Consider the following 21,366-nt stretch of genomic DNA (forward strand, 5'->3'; position numbering starts at 1 on the left):
TGTTGCATCATACCTCTGATTAAGTGAAATGACATATTTCATTGACAAATTGCATGTAGTATTATTGTGTGCCATGGGCATCTTATGGTTCTACTTAACATCTTGTACATTTAATTCTGTAAATATTTTTCAGTATTTGTGGTATGACAGGTTGGTAATTTACCCTTCAGAAGATTATGCAAGTCTCATGGAGCAGATGTTACATGTGGTGAAATGGCTATGTGTACTAAACTTCTCCAGGTTTGTGATTATGAATATTGTACATATGGGTGAAGTAAGTTTAACTGGTACACATTTTGAGCCGCTTGGTGCCATGAATACATGCATATCAAAAAAATATGATGTTTGGCCATAATATAGAATAAAACCATCGATTCGTTAGGCAGTAGTTAATAAATAAGTCATACTTAATTACAAGGTGTTTTCTATCTTCAGCGGGGATTCCCCACTTCCTCAATTAAGCGGCGAGGCCTGGACCTCTAACATGCTTAAAACAATGTGCTACTATATCTTCAGCCACTAATAAAGAACAAATTTGGATTTTAATATTAAATTAGGCATTTTACTCAAATAAATTATAGCACAATAGTATTCTTTTAAATATAGGCTACACTTCTCAATTTTTTAGGTATTTAGCCTACAAACAACATTCATTAGGTCATCTTTTAGTGGATATAAACCATCAAACATTTCCTCCAAGACAAAGAGCGCGAATAAGAATACATTTCTACTTGCCTTGAACAGAATATAGCTAGACGAAAAAGAGGTGCGATGTCTTTTGTAACTATTTCCACGCAAAACCGGAACAACATATTATGATTCTACTTTAGCTATAAAAAAACACCAAAAACACCGAAATAAAGTTAATCAATTTGATATATAATATTTAGCTACATTCAGCTTAAGAGTAAACTTGTTTCTGAGCCACTCAAGCAACAAATTATCAAATAGTTTTGTCATTTGTGCACAATACAAGCCACGCATGGCAGATCAAGAATGTGTCATCCATTCAACATAGCACTGTTTGTCTCATTGATGTAAATCACTTCCTTTTCACGTTAATTTTGGGGTTATAAACAATGTTATTAGCTACCAATGAATGTGGGCTACTGACGCCACAACGTCATCATACTTACGCTAATTTGCATATCATACATAAGTTTTGATTTGTTCGTTTGTAGTCATTCTTTATCGTGACGCGTTAGTGGCTAAACAAAGTTTCAATACAAAATGCCGAAGAATCAGCAGAAGTTTGTAAGTACGAAACACAAGAAAATCGCGAGAAAGAGTCCTCCCAAAAGTAGGAATTGCCGAAATCACGGAATAATCGCTAATGTTAAAGGACATAAAAAAGACTGTGTTCATAAAGACACCTTGAATACTGATGAAGTAAGACATTACACAAGAGCAAGTGTAGCAGTACGTAGAAAACGAACGTTTGTTCGAATCAGATGGTATGTTGTACAACAATCTATACTTTCTTGTTCAATATTAAATTGATAATATATTTGATTTTCCCAATTCCTATACTATATGCGATGTTCGTTTGGTGAAAGGATAAAAATCATTTAGTCCAACTAAACAAGTTTTATTTTCTCATGTTCAATTTCACTAAAGTGATCTTAGCTATCAAACTATTTTTTCACACATCACTACGATAGACAAAATCTTTCAAAAACTATTTGTGTGAAAAATGAGCTGACTCACTTGAATGATATTATCGTCAAGAAAAATGAAACATGTAATAGAAGCATTAGTAACGAAAGTTATTCACGTTGTTCTTTCTGTCATTGGCGTAACTTATTCTGAACAAATGTCACCGCTATAGAAAATTACCATTCTTCATTTTTATAGAACTTTTATCATTTTGAATTGAGTAAAACCAAAAATATTTTCAATGTTGCAACAAACGCCACTTTGCCAATAAGAAGCACCTTAAGTAGCTATTTTCGTTTACCGCGTGGTAGAAACATCGCGCCCGTGAGAGAAATGTTTATGCTGAATCATATTGTGTACTTTGAAAAAATTCAAAGTTGATAAAAATTTTTTCTTGTTTGATCATTTAAATTTTGGTAAAGAAGATATTATAATTATATTCACAACTTTTAAACAATTTTATCTTAAACACTGTGCACTGCAAACACTGTATAGTATGTCGGTTTTGAAATGGAGTCAGAATATCACCACTTGAAGAACTACGTTTTCATATATAATTCTATAAATACTAAGATCCCTAATGAGTTTTCTAGATGACTTTTTATGTTGGAATATGTTTCATCATACAACATAACCTAACCGGCTTCAGGATTGAGCAAGAAAATTATAGCCACTAATTTCAGAATTAAATTACGTTTATAGCAAAGTTATTTTGAATTGAGTATTGCTTATGAATTTCTTAAGATAAAAATAAACAAAGGGATGTGTTGAGTGAAGGCAGTTAATGACAAACTTGATGGGTAAGGTATATCTTAAACAGGATTAGGGCATTGAAGAAAAGAATCTAATACCCAATCTACTACATATCTTACTCTGCAAAATTCTATAGTTACGTGTGAGGCAAGCCGCCATCTTAAAAAAAAGCAAAGCCATGGAACTAAAACACATGAAACGCTACCTTTAATAGAAAAGTCTAATAATTTTTAAGCGAGATTACTTGGGATTACACCATGACAAGGTGTGTTAGGCTGTTGCAGTATTAAGAAAAGCAATCGATATATCAAAAAATATCGATATTTATCGATATGTCGATTTTGTCCGATACTTTCGTCGTTATTTATAGTGTTGTAGGCGATGACACATAGCTAGATCAAATTGAAACTTAGCCAACAATCGCAGCGCACGTGTGATGGAGTCAAGATTGTCTAATAGTATACAAAACCAATTAATAGTTTTATCAATAAACGCATACAATTGTAATCTAGCTATGTATCTTAATTGAGTTAGTTCCTACTAACGCCACTCAAAGTAGATGACCACACCACTAAAACTATTTATAATAACTAAATATATTGTAACGCCGTGTATTTCGGTATTTTTCGATATTTTCGGTATGTTGATATTTCGATATACCGAAAAACAATATCTGTGAACCGATATTAAAAAAAACGATATTTATCGATATTTCGATAAACAGCAACAGCCTAGTTTGTAGTCAATCAATTTTTGAGAGAATCTTGAAACACTACACATGCAACGGCATGTAATGGTGGTACGATTTGGCTTCAGTTATTTCATTTTAGGTAGCGTTCTATGTATTTTAGTTCCATCGCAAAACTGACTATATTTATGACTAATATCTGCTTCCTGAGTTCATATAAGTTTCAAAAAATGATAGTCTCAATTTTATTCTTTAAAATGTTTCATAAGATTGGTTTTGTAAACTTTCTTTAACTAATTTTCCATTTTGAGTTTTTTCCACATTTTAAGAACTGATATCGATAAATCAAAACATATCGATATTTTTCGGATACTTTTTATATTTTTTGGCGATGACACATATAGCTTAATCAAATTGAAACTTAGCCAACAATTGCCGCGCACGTGTGATTGAGTTTCATCAATTTAAGCATACAATTGTAATCTATCTAAGTATCTTAGTTACTCCACTCATAGTCATACCAGATGACCACTCCACTAAAAACTATTTATAATAAGTAAATATATCGTAACGCCAAGTATTTCGGTAATTTTTTCGATATTTTCGGTATATTGATATTTCGCTATACCGAGAATACCAATATCGATGAATCGATGTTTAAAAAAAACGATATTTATCGATATTTTGATAAACAGCAACAGCCTAGTTAATAGTATATCAATTTTGAGAAAATCTCGAAACACTACACATACACGGCAAGTTTTGGTGTAAGATTTGGCGTCAGTTATTTCCTTTATAGATAGCATTCTATGTATTTTAGTTCAATGGGCAATCGCAAAACTGATTAAATTTATGACTAACACGTGCTTCCTGAGTTTATATAAAGTTTTAAAATAATAGCCTCGATTTGATTCTTTAAAATATTTCATAAGATTAGTTTTATAAACTTTCTTTAACTAATTTGAGTTTTTGTTTTGCCACTTTTAAAGTGCTCGGCTAAAAAAGTGAAGAAAATGTTTGGCCTGTATTTTTATGATTTCCGATAATATCAGTGCAGATTTAACAGAATTTCAAAAATAACAAAAACTTATATGCATGGTGCGAGTCTGGCCTGGCTACGGAATACAATGGAATATTTGCTATTTGCAATGACTCTGCGTTCAAAGATTAAAAATCATTTAATCATCACTGTCACAAAATCAACGGTAATATGTTTGATTAAAGTCCTATCAAAAGGATAGGGAGAACAAAACTACAGTTGCACATTATTTTCTTCTCAATATTATCTGTATCAATGTATGAAACTGAAGGTGTTATAATTTCAGGAAATTTTTTCACTAGGTGTAAGGCTTTTAGCATATGCGTAAAACAAACAATCACGTGACACAAAAATTAATTTGCAATTTGTGATTTTGTCTTTTATAGATGAATGGCAAAAGCCACACAATGAAAAAAAAAGAAAAAATGCCAAAACAAACACCCACAAAGTTGTAGATGATTTACCACCGACTTATTTCAAAATTCAAAAGCAATTACGAAACCAATTTTGTCAAATATCCAGCAACTCGAAAAAATGTTCCCAAACATTTTTCGTGATACACTCGAAATTATTCTCAAACGTAAAGGTAATGACCTCATGTGTACCATCCAGGAAATCAATGGTCTAGTGAAAGATGCTGAATTACTTCCAAAACCATCAAGAAGCTCACCACTCACCAATACCAGTTCTTTCAACAACCAGCACCTCTAACAAAGTTCACGGTGAAGCAGGAAACGGCATCGTTGACATTTAATAACTTTTCTAAGACTATATTACATTTAGAAAATAAAGATTATTTTGCACGCGGAATTTTATTTTATTTGTATAAGAGAATTATACTTTATTTATTTATGCATGGAAAAAAGTTTATTTTTTCGATATAGTTTAGATTCTCTACGGTATAATATTGTTAATGCATGTACTTAGATAAAACTAATAAGAAGTAATAAGTCACTTATAGAGTAATTGAAAACCTATGAAATAAACACAATGAAATAAACACAATGAAACGCGTGCGCTTATTGGTCTAAAGCTGTGTTTGCATTAACCTGTGCAAAGCACATCTGAGCTCAACCATTGAAATCAATCAAAACAATCAATCAGTTAAAGAGAATTTGCAAATCAGTTCTCACAAACCTCTCCTCAGTTTGCATAGGCCTATGCAAACACAGTTTGAAAACATTTTCAATGTTTTATTTGCCACATATTTGTTTCTTATTGTCTATTTTATTTATTATTTTATTGCAATGTATTATTAAACTATTTCAGCATAATTTTCTACTTGTTTTATGTCATTCATGTGTCTTTTTCTCATCTGATTTAACCAACTGGTTAATCATTAAATTTCCATGCTAAAGTGTTAACTATGTCCGTCTGTTTAAGACATCGCAGTAATTTGTCAAATACTTAATTATTTACCATAAGAAAACCCTAATTTACCAACACGTCAGCATTCTTTATGTAGAGTTTTGGACAAAAATTATCTCATCCAAAATCAAAACGGTTTTTCTGTAGATGGAAACTCACATCGACATAACCAAAACAATTCAATAAGGAATCTTATTTTGTGCTCACTGAATCATGTCATACAGTTTGGTCCTAAAATAGACAACTACAAATCACCAATCATGCATGTATATATCGTGTCTACGAGTTTGAATATAAAAACACGAAGGTGCAAAGACTTTCAAAAAAAATAATAAGCATCGCTTATGCACTTTAGTCAAGGTAAGTATCAAGTAAAATTCTATTTTTTTTCCAAATATGACATAACGTGTGACGTGTCACCACAACCTATAACTTAACACATATACATATTAAAATATATTTGAAAACTGGTAACCCAGGCATATTATGAAAATATTAAGGATTCTCTGGATTTTTATTTTGAAATTTTTATTAAGCTTTCAACTCGGTGCTTCGAGCCTTCGTCAGAATGTAAGAATATATTATTTACAAAGATTTTGTAGGCGTTTGGAGCGTCTGATTGGTTGGTTAGTAGTTGAGTTGATATTATTGGATGGTATAAGATGCATTGTCATGCTTTCGGGTGTATGGATTGCGTTAATGAAAATCGAGTGTTTTATTTTAGTCGTTGTGTTATTAGTTTGTTGTTTTGGTTTTGTCTTTAGTTGTGAATAGATGATGGGGATGTCAATATGTCTGTTTATTGTGTTGTTGTCTTTGCTGTACCATGCCTCTTTGAATTCATTCAATTTAGACATTTGCTAAATCATTTCCAGAACAATTTTTCTCAACGCAAAATGAAAGTAGCAGATTTTATCAGATGTATTGCACACACCTTAACCAAATACCAAATTCGTTTCCGGTGGATAGTTTATACACCACATATTAAAATACATCACTGTATTAGCCTTGGATTAAGATATGTCGCTAAAATGAATCACTTGAGTTCTGAATTCTCTATAGCTCTCTCAAAGGTCTCTTTCCCTTGCATAAGCCTGTGCAAACACAGTAAACATTTTTTATTTCGTAATTTGAGATAAAACACGATAAGTTATAAATTGCAAGGGAGAAAAATAATGACTATCTCTCTAAATTCATAAAAAAGAAATTTCGTTATCCTTACACACAAAGTTCTGTAAACCATCTATGAATAAAAGTTGCTGTTGTAAAAAGCTGATGAAATGAGCCCAGTCAATATAGGTTGGTAGGATTCTTCTAATATACAAGTTAGCTATTTTCTTTTTTACCTTTATATATTTCTACATATAGTGAGAAAATAGAGAAAACGTTCAAGCGAATTGGTTAAATCATAAATTATTTGGTCGTTTTCAATTTGCCTAAATCGTCCAACGCCTCAATAAATCCATCTTAGCTAGGTTTAAAATCATAAACTTAACGATGAAAATTTTATAGTAAATAAACTGAATGAATGCGATTCCATTTTTTTACCATTATCATAAGCATCTCACGTGTAAGCTTTATGTTTGCCTCAAAGCCAAGATTTTCACCTGGAGATGAGTCAAAGATAAAGCCAAAATCCTAAAGACAAAACATCTGCCTAATATCCTTAATAGCACGATATAATGAACAGTGATTCTATCAGAGAGACAAAGATATCTGCCTAATATCTTTAATTGCAAAGGTCTCAATAACGGTGAGACCTTTGCAATTAATTGTACAGATCACAAAAGAACTATATTTCTTATTGACAAACGTGAGTATTTGCCTTTCATTCATTAATTGTTCTGACAATCATATATCATAGAATAGGTATTGTTTTTAATACATTACCAGAAGTGTTGTGTTGCTTTTGTATCCCGTTAATTACTTTTCCTTTAAAACATTTGATGTCCAATCTTCTTGCTTTTTAGCTTTGAAATCGTGGTGAATTTTAGCTATGCAGTAGTGAGGATAATAATAAGTCTTCTTCATAAAAATTCTATCTGTGCTTACGTGTGTATAATGTATAGTTTTGTTTACTATTAAAATATTAAAAAAAATTATTATTCTGTAGGGAGCGGGTTCTGCTTTGATGGAAAGATCAAGACGCTTTGGAGAAATCGTTTGTGCAATGAACCACGTAATGATTTGATTTTACTATGTTTAACCTCATGATCTTCCTCAAAATTTGCTTCTATTGTTTAAAAATAGTTTGCACTTAGTAATAATCTTTCTCTCACTATTTCAACAATATTTTAGTGCATGTATGTTGTTTTCTGTAAGTATTTTGAGAAATTGTTTTCGATTGTGTGAAATTTTTAGGTCTTGGATATTCCTCTTGCTGTAATAATGAGAACAGGCGTTCATGATAAATAGTGGAATGCTCTTCAACTTATTCCTAAAATCAGAAATTGGGGAGTCTCCCTTGTAACTGTATGTATTTCTCCAAAGTTTATGATTGAATAAATATTTTATTTTTCAACACATATATTATTATTGGTTGGTCATTGCATTGATACTTTTAAATTTTTAGGTAGTAGCTATGTTTTACTTTTGCATGAAAACCTATTAAAAAAAGTTTTTCGAAATTTGATTATTGTTTTCTACACTAGCTTAACTGTTTTTTTCTAAACGATATGAATCCACAGGAAATGGGGACATTTCTTCACTCCAAGATGTGGAGCGACACAGATAGAAAATTGGAGTTTCTGGAGTCATGATAGCAAGGTAGCTAACTGTAGATTTGTTTAAATATCGACTATTTTAAGTATATTTTTTCTTTTGTAGAGGTTCTCCAATAAAACCATGGATTTTCACGGAGATTAAAAGAAGAAGTGAAACAACAATATATGTACAACAATATGTATATGGTATTGTATTATATTCTTCGTTTGAAATCATTCAATATTTTTTTTAGATAAACCATGTTGTTTGTGCCTTGTATCTCATTTATCTTGTCAAACATAAACTTTAGACATTGGGATATATCTTCTACAGAGCGATTAGATATTGTCAAAGAATAAGTGAACTACAGTTTTAAGCACTGGGGATCTGATACCGAGGTAATATCACAAGACTTATTTTTCTATTTTTCCTTACGTATTAATTATTGCTATTTATGCATTTTTACACTCTGTCTTCTGTGTGAAACACACTGTCATGTTTCGTTGTAATGTAGGGTGTTGAAAAGACCATGCATTTTTCTTTTAGAATGGTTATCATTCCTATGCAGACAAGTAATTTGCTTGACATTCTTACGCAGGTATTACGTAATTAATCGAAACGAATCTATTTTTTTGTCAACGTATGGTATGGCGAATGGCAATTTATCAGGGACCACAGAGGGAGATCGATAATAATGGGGAGGGGTCACATTTATATATTTAAATGTTTCGATCTGAAATAAAAATTCATTTTATTGGAAACTAATAAAGTAGAACATCCATATTTCTGTCGTCTCTGTTTATTGAACATTGCGAGTATTTTTACGTTACAATTATTGATGAATTTTTAGTGACACGATAAAATGAAATTCTAACAATCATAATCATGTGATCAATATTCCTGTTTGAATGTGAAACTACGATTGTTTATTTTTGCTTCAACATTGTTTATACTGTGCAATACTCAATAGTTGCACTGTCAGACCTTTCTAAGTTCTAGACCTTTAAAATATCTTATGTCACTTCCTTAACCCACCCCATAAATTAGCCCCACCCTGTAAATTATGTGAAAGTCGTTCCATGAAAATCATCCCATATTTATATTTATAAATTGAAGAAATTTTCAGATGCAATTATACTTCGTTAATACTGTTTATAATTATAAAATTCTCAGACATTTTATCTGTAAATAATACAGGGATGTGTGAAAATCCTGTATCAATGCCAAGTTTTATACTTGAATGTGTGATTAATGTTTTCTATTATCTGTTTCAGCGGTGTTTTGGCGCTTTGTTAAAATGGCTACATTTTATGGCTGTATCGCATCTGGCTTACTCATACTTTATTTGGAATGAAATTTGTTTTACTCCTTCAGGTAATTAAAATATAAACACAAGCTTGTAAATTCTAATATTTCACGCACGCTCGGAAAACATGTAACCATAAGAATTGCAAGTATTTTAGTTAGAGAAATATGTCAGATATTGCTAAATTATCTATAATAAATAGTTGTAGTAAAGATTCGTATGAGTGATGATGTGCAATAGATTTCTCTATTAAATTGTTACTAAGGATGCTATTTATTTCAAAATCAGTGCTGGTAGATGCATTTAGCCATTGCCATGAGCTTGGGCAGATGGTCAAGTCGACTGTGCATGTTCGAGTAAACTGCCCATGCGTAGATGATTTATCTGAAAATTTTGTGACTGAGCGAGCTATTTACTCCATAATTGGTACTAGTGCATACCGTAGTCGTTGCCATGACCATGAACTTGGAGAGTTGGTGCAGTTGACAACACATGCTCAGATTAATTCTCAATAAATTTTGGACGGAGCAAGCTCTGAAATTGGTGCTTGTATATGCGCTTAGCAAGTTTTCAATAATATATTTTTGGCACGCTCTTTGTCTTTTTAAGCTTGTTTTGACAAATGCATATCAAACTCATCAGCACTTTGTTACGCCACTCGTAATATCTGTGACAATGCAAGAGATGTTTTTATTTTTCTCCATAACGTTGTAACTGCATATTTTGTGCATAAACAATTAATATTTTTAACAGATATTGTATATCGTTGAGTGAGGTAAAATAAATACTTGAAAATAAAACTTCCAACGGTGTTACAAAATCAAGCTTGACAGAGGAGAAACAACGACTCCTTGGTTGAAGATTGCTTGATAAAATTGAACATAGTTCAAGCACTCAGCGTATGCTCGAGAGTTTTGGATGAGGACTCGTTGACCACTGAAAACACGAATGACTCCAAGCAAGTTGACGACGATAAAAGCTCTAGCAAGGAGCAGGCTCTAATACAAAAACAACCATTAATAACACGGAGTCTACTGAAGATATGTTCAAACGAAATAATGTTGAATCGCATATACAGTTTAGAATCGCATCAACACTTTGTTACACCACTCGTAGTATCCCTTTGACATTGTTAGAGATGTTTTTATTTTCATCCATAACTTTGTATCTGCATATTTTGTGCTTAAACATTGCTCCAATATTTTTCTGACAGATGTTACAATCCATGGATTGAGGTAGAAGAAATACTTGAAAATGAACTTCCAGCAGTAAAACAAACTCAAGCATGACACAGGAGAAAAAACGACGCATGATTGTTTGGGAAAAGGAGGTTTTGCTTCAGTTGTCGCGGTAACTTTTTATTACATGCATCCTTCAAATAGACGGTAATTTGGTCATGTGAAAGTAATTTTGTACGTGATTTGGAAATGCTTTATATACGCTTAGGTACGTAATAAATTGGAAGTCTGTCTCTTCTGTGCTATCTAAAAAATTCCTTTGAATCCGAAAAGTGTGCTGTTTAATCGCATAGTTACTCGGGAAGAGAAGTTACTTTCTTGATTGAATCTTGAACATATCATAAGGTAAAAAGAAATCCACTATCCAAAATGAATCGAAATTTTATAACATAAGGGTTGAAAGCGAGGTTTAATTTAGACGATACAAATTGCTTGAATTATTAAATGTTATCTTTGTAGAAACTATTATAAAAATTAGATAATTCCGTTTTCCATGTGCCCATGAATGCTTTCGTTCATGATGAGAGCGTTATATTGTATAAGAAGGCTCTTGTTCATAACGAGAGAGTTATGAGAAAGTTAAATTGTAAAAGGTAACATGTAAAAACGTACAAACATGCTTAGAGTCAGTTTAAAATAAACGTCGAAAAGGCAGAAGTTGTTTGAAGCAGCTGTGTCAGATTGACTTCTTTTAAAATTAAATTTCTTTTGAAAACATCAATTCGGCACAACCGAATATCTGAAAAAAACAACTCATCCCCAAATTAGCGTTCTTGTTGCGACTCTCACAACTAGTCGGATACGTGTTGTTAATTTTCATAAATATGTTAATTATTGTTTCCAAAGCAAAATATATGTTTCAACGATTTATTTAAAGCGAAGATTGATAGTAATTATGTCTGAGAAAAAGAGTTGCATGGAAAGAGCAATGTCACATCAGCCTAGTAAGTCAGCCCTCCGTCAGGGACCGTCGTACCTCCGTCGAGGAATTCCAGGCGCCACCCCTGTTTAGAAGTAAGTTTTCTTACATACAACCTCTGGTTCTTACCAAATATTTTCTATATATGTATATCTTGCTTGTATTTAGCGATTGCCGCCGTAACCGGGGTCGTACCGTTTGTTGCATCTTATTGGGCCGCTGTTCCAGCTGTCTTAGTACTATGGCTTATTAGCAACGCAGGAATACAAGCTGTTTTTCTTGTGATATGTCACATTCTGCCAACTTATGTCGTTGATACTGTTATATCTAGTGAGATAAAAGGGTAAGATTAACTGAACTTCTTAATATCATGAAGATGTGTGGAAAAGTTAAGTGGTATTATCTACAAGCTATACATAGCTAAAATTTACAAAATTCAAGTATCGTTCACTTAACGTACTACCCTCAACCCTCGTCATTTACCTACACTCTTGACGTATTATCCTTAACCTTGGTCATTTTACCCACATTCTTGACGTATTATCCTCAAACTTCGTCACTTTACCCCAATACTTTATGTAATATCATCGACCCTCATCACTCTACTCTTACTCTTGACTTGTTATCCTCAACCCTTGTCATTTCACACATGCCGACATATTTTTAGTTTGCTACTTCTCCATTTCCTCATTTAAGCGGCAAGCCTGTACCTCTAAAATGCTTTAGACAATCATTGGCTTCTAAATGCTACTGTATCTTCAGCTACCGATAAAGAACACATTTTGATTTTAATGTCAAATTAGACAGCAATGAAGCAAAGTACATTATGTGCTTTTCTGTAAGCTACAAATTTTCTTTCTAAACTCATAACGTTTCGTTTGTTCACTTTAAGTAATTTTTAATAAACAAAACAATGTTTTCACATATATTTTATGTATTTATTATTTTACCATAATGTTCAATTATACAGAGATATACTCTCCACAATATATTAGAGCAGTATAGAATTCTATATAAATATGAGATATCTTTTTAAAAAGAATTGTCTACGAGGCTTTGTAGCGTCTACGAGGCTGTTGTTACAGTATCATTATATTAAATGTTTCTCAAATTTTAGACATTTCCTAAATCATTTCCAGAACAATTTTTCTCTACTCTAATTGAAAGTAGCAGATTTTATCAGCTATACTGCACACACCTTAACTAAATACCAAATTCGTTTCCATTGGATAGTTTATACACCACTTAGTCAAAGAAATTGTGTCATTTTATCATTGTTTATATTGCTGATATTAGTGATATATTAAACCGATAAAAACCTGGCTTGTAAAACAAATTTTTACATTTTTTCTTTGTAATCAGCGCTGAATTTGCCGAGCTTTAAATCGGTTGATATCTTATAAAATGACGACGATATATTAAAGTCTTACACTTTTCTTTTTCAAATCACTCATGTTTTTGGTCTTTTTATTTCAAGTTCAAAAATTGTTTGTTAGCATGAAGGCTTTTTCTGCTGCTTTATCAAATTACCAGTTTCTAATGTAGGTGACCAAAAGCACCAAAATTTGCAAGCACCAGATTGTACATGCAGTTGTCATGGTAATGCCATAACAAACAATTTGACATAACGCAGAAAGATACGTGTAGAGTAAACAAAAGTGACACATACTTGAAATTTTTCAGCATAAGTGACTTCCTGTTTGTATTATAACTTTATGCAATTGAAAAACTTTGTATAATACATTTGATAATTTTTAAGATCCACTCTATCATACTACAGCAAGGAAATTTGTACAACAGGGCTTGTATTCCATGCATTCAGGTAAAAGAATCGTCTGCTCTTCACCCTAAAACTTGGTACAAAGTTTTTAATTAAAATTTTAGTGAGATATGCCATCATGTTTTACAAAGTGTTCACAGAATGGAAAAGTGTCCAATGAGATTATATAACATCCTTTAAAAAATTTCTTGTTTTTTAGTTACTTATATCTATAATGGCAATCATATAATATGAGATAAATTATAATAGTCTATACAAACCACAGTTCGAAATATAGTACAAAACTAAAGAAATATAATGTAAATGAAGTAATACATGTATGCTACATTTTGTCTCTAAAACGCCGGAATATAGACATGAATACAGCCTTTGATTAGTACGTCCTATCACAGGTTCTGTAATCCAAATATTTGTGTACGCCTATAGTAAAATAAGTCATTTTATAAAGAAAGAAATGATAATAAAGATAGTTTCGGATATTAAGAATTCTAGGCAAATTTAGAGGCCATGCAGCTTAGTTTTTGTTAAAGATAACAGATTTTACTCAAATAAATTATAGCACAATAGCATTCTTTTAAATTTAGGCTACACTTCGCAATTCTTTATGTATTTAGTCTACAAACAACGTTCATTAGGTCTTCTTTTAGTGGATATGAGCCATCAAACATTTACTCCAAGACAAAAAGCGCGAATAAGAAAACATTTCCTCTTGCCTTGGACAGAAAATAGCAAGAAGAAAAAGAGGTGCGATGTCTTTTGTAACTATATTCACACAAAACCGGAAAAACATATTATGATTCTACTTAGACTACAAAAAACACCAAAATATCATGAAATGAAGTTCATCAATATGATATATTACATTTAGCTTTATTAAGCTTAAGAGTGAACTTGTTTCTGAGCCACTTAAGCAAGAAATTGTGGTATAGTATTTGTCATTTGTGTGCTATTTAAGAGCACGCATCGCAGGTTAACTATGTCCATTCAACGGGAAAATGTTTGTCTCATTAATGTAAATAACTTCTTTTTTACTTTCTTTTTTCAGCAACGACTTATCACCTGTGCAAGACTGAATTTAAAACCGACTATGATTTATCTATTACAATTCTTACTTTTGAATACAGTGCAGTTTTATTTTAGTCATAAAGAAGGCATGGGGTGTCACAAAGTCATTTTCGTTAGTGGTAAAGTGTTTCATATAAAAGCCATTTTCTTTATATCACCAATGTTATCTTTAAGATCTTCTGATTATTCTCCTCTCACCTGGTGATAAGGTGGTTTACTTTTCTCTTCTGTCATGGTGTAAGTAATTTGACACATCAACCAGCATTAATTTTATCATGAATAATATGCTAATTTTAACGATATAGACAATGCATTAGCCAATGAAATAGACAATAAAATGCTGCTGACGTCAATACGTCATAGTACTTACACTATTTGCATATCATTCATAAGTTTTGATTTGTTCGTTTGTTTTCATTCTTTATCGTGACGCGCTAGAGGCTTATCAAAGCTTTATTACAAAAAAATGCCAAAAAGTCAGAGCAAAGTCAGAATCAAGAGGAGTCCTCCCAAATGTAGGAAATGCCTCAATCACGGAATATCCGTTAGTGTTAAAGGACATAAACCAGACTGTGCTTATAAAGATTGCCAGTGTGATTTATGCATGAATACTGAAGAAGAAAGATGTCAGACGGCTGCAAGAATAGCAATATTTAGAGAAGGCAAACGTTTGTTTGAATCAGTTGGTATGTTGCACAACAATCTATACTTTCTTGTTTAATGTTAAATTAATAGAATATTTGATTTTCCCAATAATTCCTGCACGATGTTTGTTTGGTGAAAGGATAAAAATCATTTCGTTCAACTATACAAATTTTGTTTTTTTATGTTCAATTTCTATAAAGTGATCTTAGCTAGCAAACTGTTTTTTCACACATCTTTACCATAGACAAAATCTTTCAAAACTATTTGTTTAAAACGAGCAGACTCACTTGAATGGCACTATCGTAGAGAAATATGAAACATGTGTTAGAAGCATTAGTAACGAAAGTCATTTGCGTTGTTCTTTCTGTCATTGACGTAACCTGTTCTGAACAAATGCCAGCGCTATAGAAAATTACCATTTTTCATTTTTATAGAACTTTTATCATTTTGAAATGAGTAAAACCAAAAATATTATCTATGTTACAACAACCACCACTTCGCCAATAAGAAGCACTTTTAGTTGGAATTTTCATTCACCGCGTGGTAAAAACTTCGCGCTCGTCAGAGAAATGTTTGTGCTTAATCATACTGTGTGCGTTGCATCGGAGGGAAAAATTAATATGCTGAAAAGACAGCTACATTTACCACTTGCATTGAGTCAATACAATACAAATGAACTGAATCACTATTTTCACATTATTTCTTCAAGTTTGGATAGCAAGAATCGTTTTTACAAGGCCACCGTTTCGGTCTACAAAATTGAGACACGTTTATACTTTACCTGAATGCTTTTGAATGGGAGTGTTATTCTAACCGATTAAAAATTATATAATTATGTGTTCACATTATATGATCACTTATGATTTTGCGCGACGTATAGTTTGGGTCCAAATATGTATAACATTTTGCAACTGTATAAACCTAGATTGTACTGGTTTAACACCAAAAAGTGCCTAGAGCGTAAGTTAATGAAATTATTTACTGAACGAAGATTGGCTTACATTTATATGTTTCTACGAGACCACGCTATCAAACAAAGAACTGAAACAATTTAAAGTTGATGACAAATTTTCTTCTTTGACAATTTTAACGTTGGCAAAGGTAATTTTATCTTTATTTTAACAACTTTTACTCAATTTTATCTTAAACACTGTGCACTGCAAACACTGTATAGTATGTCGGTGTTGAAATGGAGTCAGAATATCACCAGTTGTAGAACTACGTTTTCCTGTATGTTTCTATAAATACTAAGAGCTCTGATGCATGAGTTTTCTGAATGACTTTTTATGTTGGAATATAATTCATTATACAACATAACCAAACCGGGCTTCAGTTTTGAGCAAAAGTATTATAACCACTAATTTGAAAATTAAAATACCTTTATAACAAAGTCATTGATTATGAATTTCTGAAGATAAACATCAAGAAATGCATGTGTTGGATGAAAATAGTTAATGACAATACCGTGCCAGCAATCGCATAAAGCGCTATTATTCATAAACTGCTTTTCACAGTAATGATTACTAGACGAGAAAATCTTCTTACTTATGAACAAAAGGTCGAATTCAATAGCGTTAACTTTTTGGGTAAGGTATATCTTAAACAGGACTAGGGCATTGAAGAAAAGAATGTAAAACCTAAACTACTACATATTTGACTCTGCAAAATTCTATAGTTACGTGTAATAGAAAATGAAACGCTACCTGTAATAGAAAATTCTAAAATTTTTTCAAGCGATATTACACCAAGACAAGCGTATGTAAGGCTGTTGCGGTATATAAAAAATATCGATATTTATCGATATACGTTTTCCGATATTTTTGTTGTTATTTATAGTATTGTTGGGGATGACACATATAGGTAGATCAAATTAAAACTTAGCCAACAATTGCTGCGCACGCGTGAATGAGTCAAGAATGTCTAATGATATAAAAACCATTTAATAGTTTCATCAATTAAAGCATACAGTATATCGACATTTATCGATATACGTTTTTGTCCGATGTTTTGTTTGTTATTTATAGTATTGTTGGTGATGACACATATAGGTAGATCAAATTGAAACTTAGCCAACAATTGCTGCGCACGTGTGATTGAGTCAAGATTGTCTAATGATATACAAAACGATTTAATAGTTTCATCAATTAAAGCATACAGTCACAGAATAGATATATACAGAAGCGCCACTCAATGTTGAAAGCTTTGATGTTCGTGTCCTTGTTTTAACTAATTCTTTATTTTGAATTTTTTGGCACTTTTAAAGTGCTCGGCTACAAAAGTGCTCTGGTATAGAAAATGTTTGGCTTGTATTTTATGACTACCGATAATATCAGGCAAGTCTGGCCTGGCTAATGAATACAATGAAATATTCGATACTTGCAATGACTCAACGTTCAATGATCAAACCTCTCATTTATTCGTAATTGGCACAAAATCAACGGATTAAGTTAATTAAGGTCTTATCAAAAGGTTATTGACAATATAGTTGCAACAAAACTATAGTTGAACATTATTGTCTTCTCAATATTATCTATCTGTATCAATGTAGAAAGTGATTGTGTTAACTTTTGCAAATTTTGTCACTACGTGTAAGACTGTTAGCATATGCCTGCGAGTTTGACAAAATTGGGATGCGTAAAACAAACAATCACGTGACACAAAATTAATTTGCAGTTTGTGATTTTATCTTTTATAGGTGAAATGCAGGAGCCACGCGTGGAGAAAAAGGAAAAATCATAAAGCAAAGGGCAAAAACCAATTTCTAAAGGCAAATCCACCCACAAAGTGTTAGCTGATTTGCAATCCAAAATCATCCAAAATGGGCAAAATCCAAAACCAATTCCGTCAAGTATCCAGCTGCTCGTAAAAATATTCCCCAACATTTTTCCTGAAAGACTCGAAATGTACCTTCAACGTAACAATGGCGACCTCATGTACACTATCAAGTACATCAAGGGTCTAATGAAAGATGCTGCATTACTTCCACAATCATCAAGAAGCTCTCCACTCACCAATACCAGTTTTTTCAACAACCCGCACCACTATCAAAGGCATCCAACACAACCAACATACCAAATTTTCCCACCTTTTCACAACACCTATTTCATCCCACCCCTTCGAGCCCCTAAATTTACTCGTGTAAGAGTTATCACTTCCATCCACGACGAAAAAAATGAAAATGGAAATAAAGGAAAGGCGAAGGAAACGATACATGAATAAAGAAAATGGAAGTTCACGGTGAAGCAGGAAACGGCATAGTTGACATTGAATAACTTTTTCTAAGACTATATAACATTTAGAAAATAACGATTACTTTGCACGCAAAATTTTATTTTATTTATATACGGGAATTATACTTTATTTATGCATGGAAAACAAAAGTTTATTTTTCGATATAGTCTAGGTTCTCTACGGTATAATATTGTTAATGCATGTATTTAGATAAAACTAATAACAAGTAATAAGTCACTTATAGACCAATTTTAAAAACTATTGAAAACATTTTCAATGTTTTTATTTACCACATATTTATTTCTTGTTGTAAATTTTATTTATTATTTTATTGCAATATATTATCAAACTATATCAGCACAATTTTGCATTTGTTCTTGTCAGTCATAAAAAGTGAGAGCAATAAACGTAAACAGACTTGCTCCTGCATGATTTTCCACCAACTGTAAGCATTCCTTCAGTACTGCTTTTACTCTACTTATGAATCATACCCGTCCAAATGGATACAGAGAAGAACACAAAGTATGAAATATCTTTTTCTCAACTGATGTATTTTGTTGATATCGCAGTAGTTTCTCAAACACGCACCATAGGAAAACACTTACTTACCAACACGTCAGCGGCCTTTATGTAGAGTTTTGGACAAAAATTATCTCATCCAAATTCCGAACCGTTAAATGAAACTCTCATCAATATAACCAAAACGATACAATAATGAATCTTATTTTGTGCTAACTGAATCATGTCATACAGTAAAGTCCTAAATAAGACAATTACAAATCACCAATCATGTATATATCATGTCTACGAGTTTGAATATAAAAATAAGAAGTTGCAAAGACTTTGAAACAAAATAATAAACATCGCTTATGCACTTAAGTCACGGTAAGTATAAAGTAAAATTCTATTTCTTTCTTCCAAATATGACATTATAACGTGTGAAGTGTCACCAGAAGCTATAAGTTAAAACATACATATTAAAAAACATCACTGTATTTGCCTCGGATTAAGATATGAATCACTTGAGCTCTGATTGCTTTCGAGTTCCCCAAAGATCTCCTCGTCTTGCATAAGCCCTTGCAAACACAGTAAACAACTTTTATTTCTTAACTTGAGATAAAACACGATAGTTATAATTAGCAAGGACGAAAAATAACGAATGTCTCACTAAATTCATAAAAAAGAAATTTTGTTTTTCTTACACATGAAGTTCAAAAAACCATCTATGAATAAAAGTTGCTGTTGTAAAAAGCTGATGACATGAGCCCAGTCAATATAGGTTGGTTGGATTCTGGTAATATACAAGTTAGCTATTCTCTTTTTTATCTTTATATATTTCTACATATAGTGAGAAAATGGAGAAAGCGTTCAAGCGAATTGGTTAAATCATAAACATTTGGTCGTTTTAAATCGTCCAACACCTAATTTAATCCATCTTAGCTGTGTTCAAAATCATAAATTTAAACATAGAAATTTTGTTTTCTTAATTTAGACCATCTATATTGTTAAAACTGTACGATCTACCGTTCAAATGAACGATAGTCAGAACTCATGAAGTAGTGAGTTTTGCCACCAGTTTCAACTTTAAATTCATTCATTATCGTTGTTACTATGAGTTACAAAAGTCAAAAACCAACTGGGAAAGACATAGGAGTGTAAAGAACACAAATGCCATCAAGAGACTGAACTTAGAGGGAGGAATAGATATTCGACTGAAAGTCCAACAAATAGGCCCCGTAATTAGTCTGCTACTAAATTCCTTTGCACACACATCCCACCTTATCATCGATCTTCCTACGTCCATGCCCTTGTGTGAAACAAAATGACTTCAAAAAACTTTTTATAGTTATCGCCAATCAGTGACTTAGCTGGAAATTTTCTCCTGCTTTGCAAGTTTTTTTGCGTTCACTAATTGCCAAAACAAAAGATTTCATAAGACTGAAAAATGATTATTCTCTAACATTTACAAAGCAGAAACAAAATTTGCGGGGATGGCTACAACACTTATTGTAATTATTTATTATCTTGAAAAAGAAGATATTAGGTACACTAGTTGTAATTGCTGTATAGTAGAGAAAAAGATGTTAGGTATTTACAGAAAGTAACCGATAATTTTAAGATTGTATCTAGAATCATATAGAATAAATTGAGGGTTTATTCCATGAATTCATAGATATTTAGGTCAGTGCAGGTCAGGAATGCACAGTCTGCACGACAGTCTACAACTTCCCTCACTGACCATGACTCCTCTTGAGAAATCCACCTGACAGAACGTTTAAAGTTTACAAAGATTATGTAAACCAGTAAGCTAAGATCCATTGTTGTATAATAAATTCACTTATTGCTTTTGTTAATGGCTGCCAATGAATCTCCGATACAGTCTGTGGCAACTCGTTCCTTTGATTCGTACGAAAGTGATAAAAGTAAGTCCACCTCACAAACTCGTGATCATCAAATACCATTTCGCCGAGGAGAAGCTGCTATTGAGACACAGTAAGTGAGATTGATTGTAAGTTTGTAATATCCCATCCTAAAGTTTCTCAAATGGCATAAAGAATAATACAAATTACTGACTTTTGAGTACATCGTCTTTTTAGGTATCTACTTCCCTATCAACCTTTTAAATGCGAAGAGGTTGTTAAAAAGATGATTTATTGAAAAATGCAACTCAAGCGAGCAATGAAAATTTGAATGAAAATGAGGATGAACCACCTCGCAAGAAACATCAAAGGGACATGAACAAGAACAGACCAAGGAATCCTAATCCCTTGGCAAAAGACAAGCTTTTCCTACAGTTTTTAGATGGCAAGTGTAAATTTGGAGATAAATGCTACTATTCACATGACTTACAGATCTTAATTAAACATCGTCAGCCAGATATTCCTGGAAAGTGCAGAAACTTTGAGCTGTATGGAAATTGTCCTTACAGCATTACATGTAGATTTGGCAAACAGCATGTCACTGAAGATTTCATA

General features: G+C 32.2%; 1 protein-coding gene and 1 long non-coding RNA gene across 3 annotated transcripts in view; both read left to right on the top strand.

Moving 5' to 3' along the window:
* Positions 1-21,366, top strand: part of LOC124439743 (tRNA-dihydrouridine(47) synthase [NAD(P)(+)]-like) — a 50,567-nt gene that overhangs the window by 958 nt on the left and 28,243 nt on the right. Inside the window, exon 3 of one of the 2 annotated variants that reach the window (XM_046990012.1) lies at positions 134-240. In XM_046990012.1, coding sequence (XP_046845968.1) covers positions 214-240 — 27 coding nt within the window. In that variant the 5' untranslated portion in view covers positions 134-213. The remainder of the gene's footprint in view (positions 1-133; positions 241-21,366) is intronic. The other variant, XM_046990011.1, reaches the window with a different exon arrangement.
* LOC124439747 lies at positions 10,726-11,765 on the top strand. The gene is made up of 3 exons (XR_006946442.1): positions 10,726-10,843; positions 10,960-11,096; positions 11,629-11,765. It is a non-coding gene; the product is annotated as an uncharacterized LOC124439747 (long non-coding RNA).

This window comes from Xenia sp. Carnegie-2017, unplaced genomic scaffold (genome assembly GCF_021976095.1).
Source record: "Xenia sp. Carnegie-2017 unplaced genomic scaffold, XeniaSp_v1 HiC_scaffold_2, whole genome shotgun sequence".
In the NCBI taxonomy this organism is placed as follows: Eukaryota; Metazoa; Cnidaria; class Anthozoa; order Malacalcyonacea; family Xeniidae; genus Xenia; species Xenia sp. Carnegie-2017.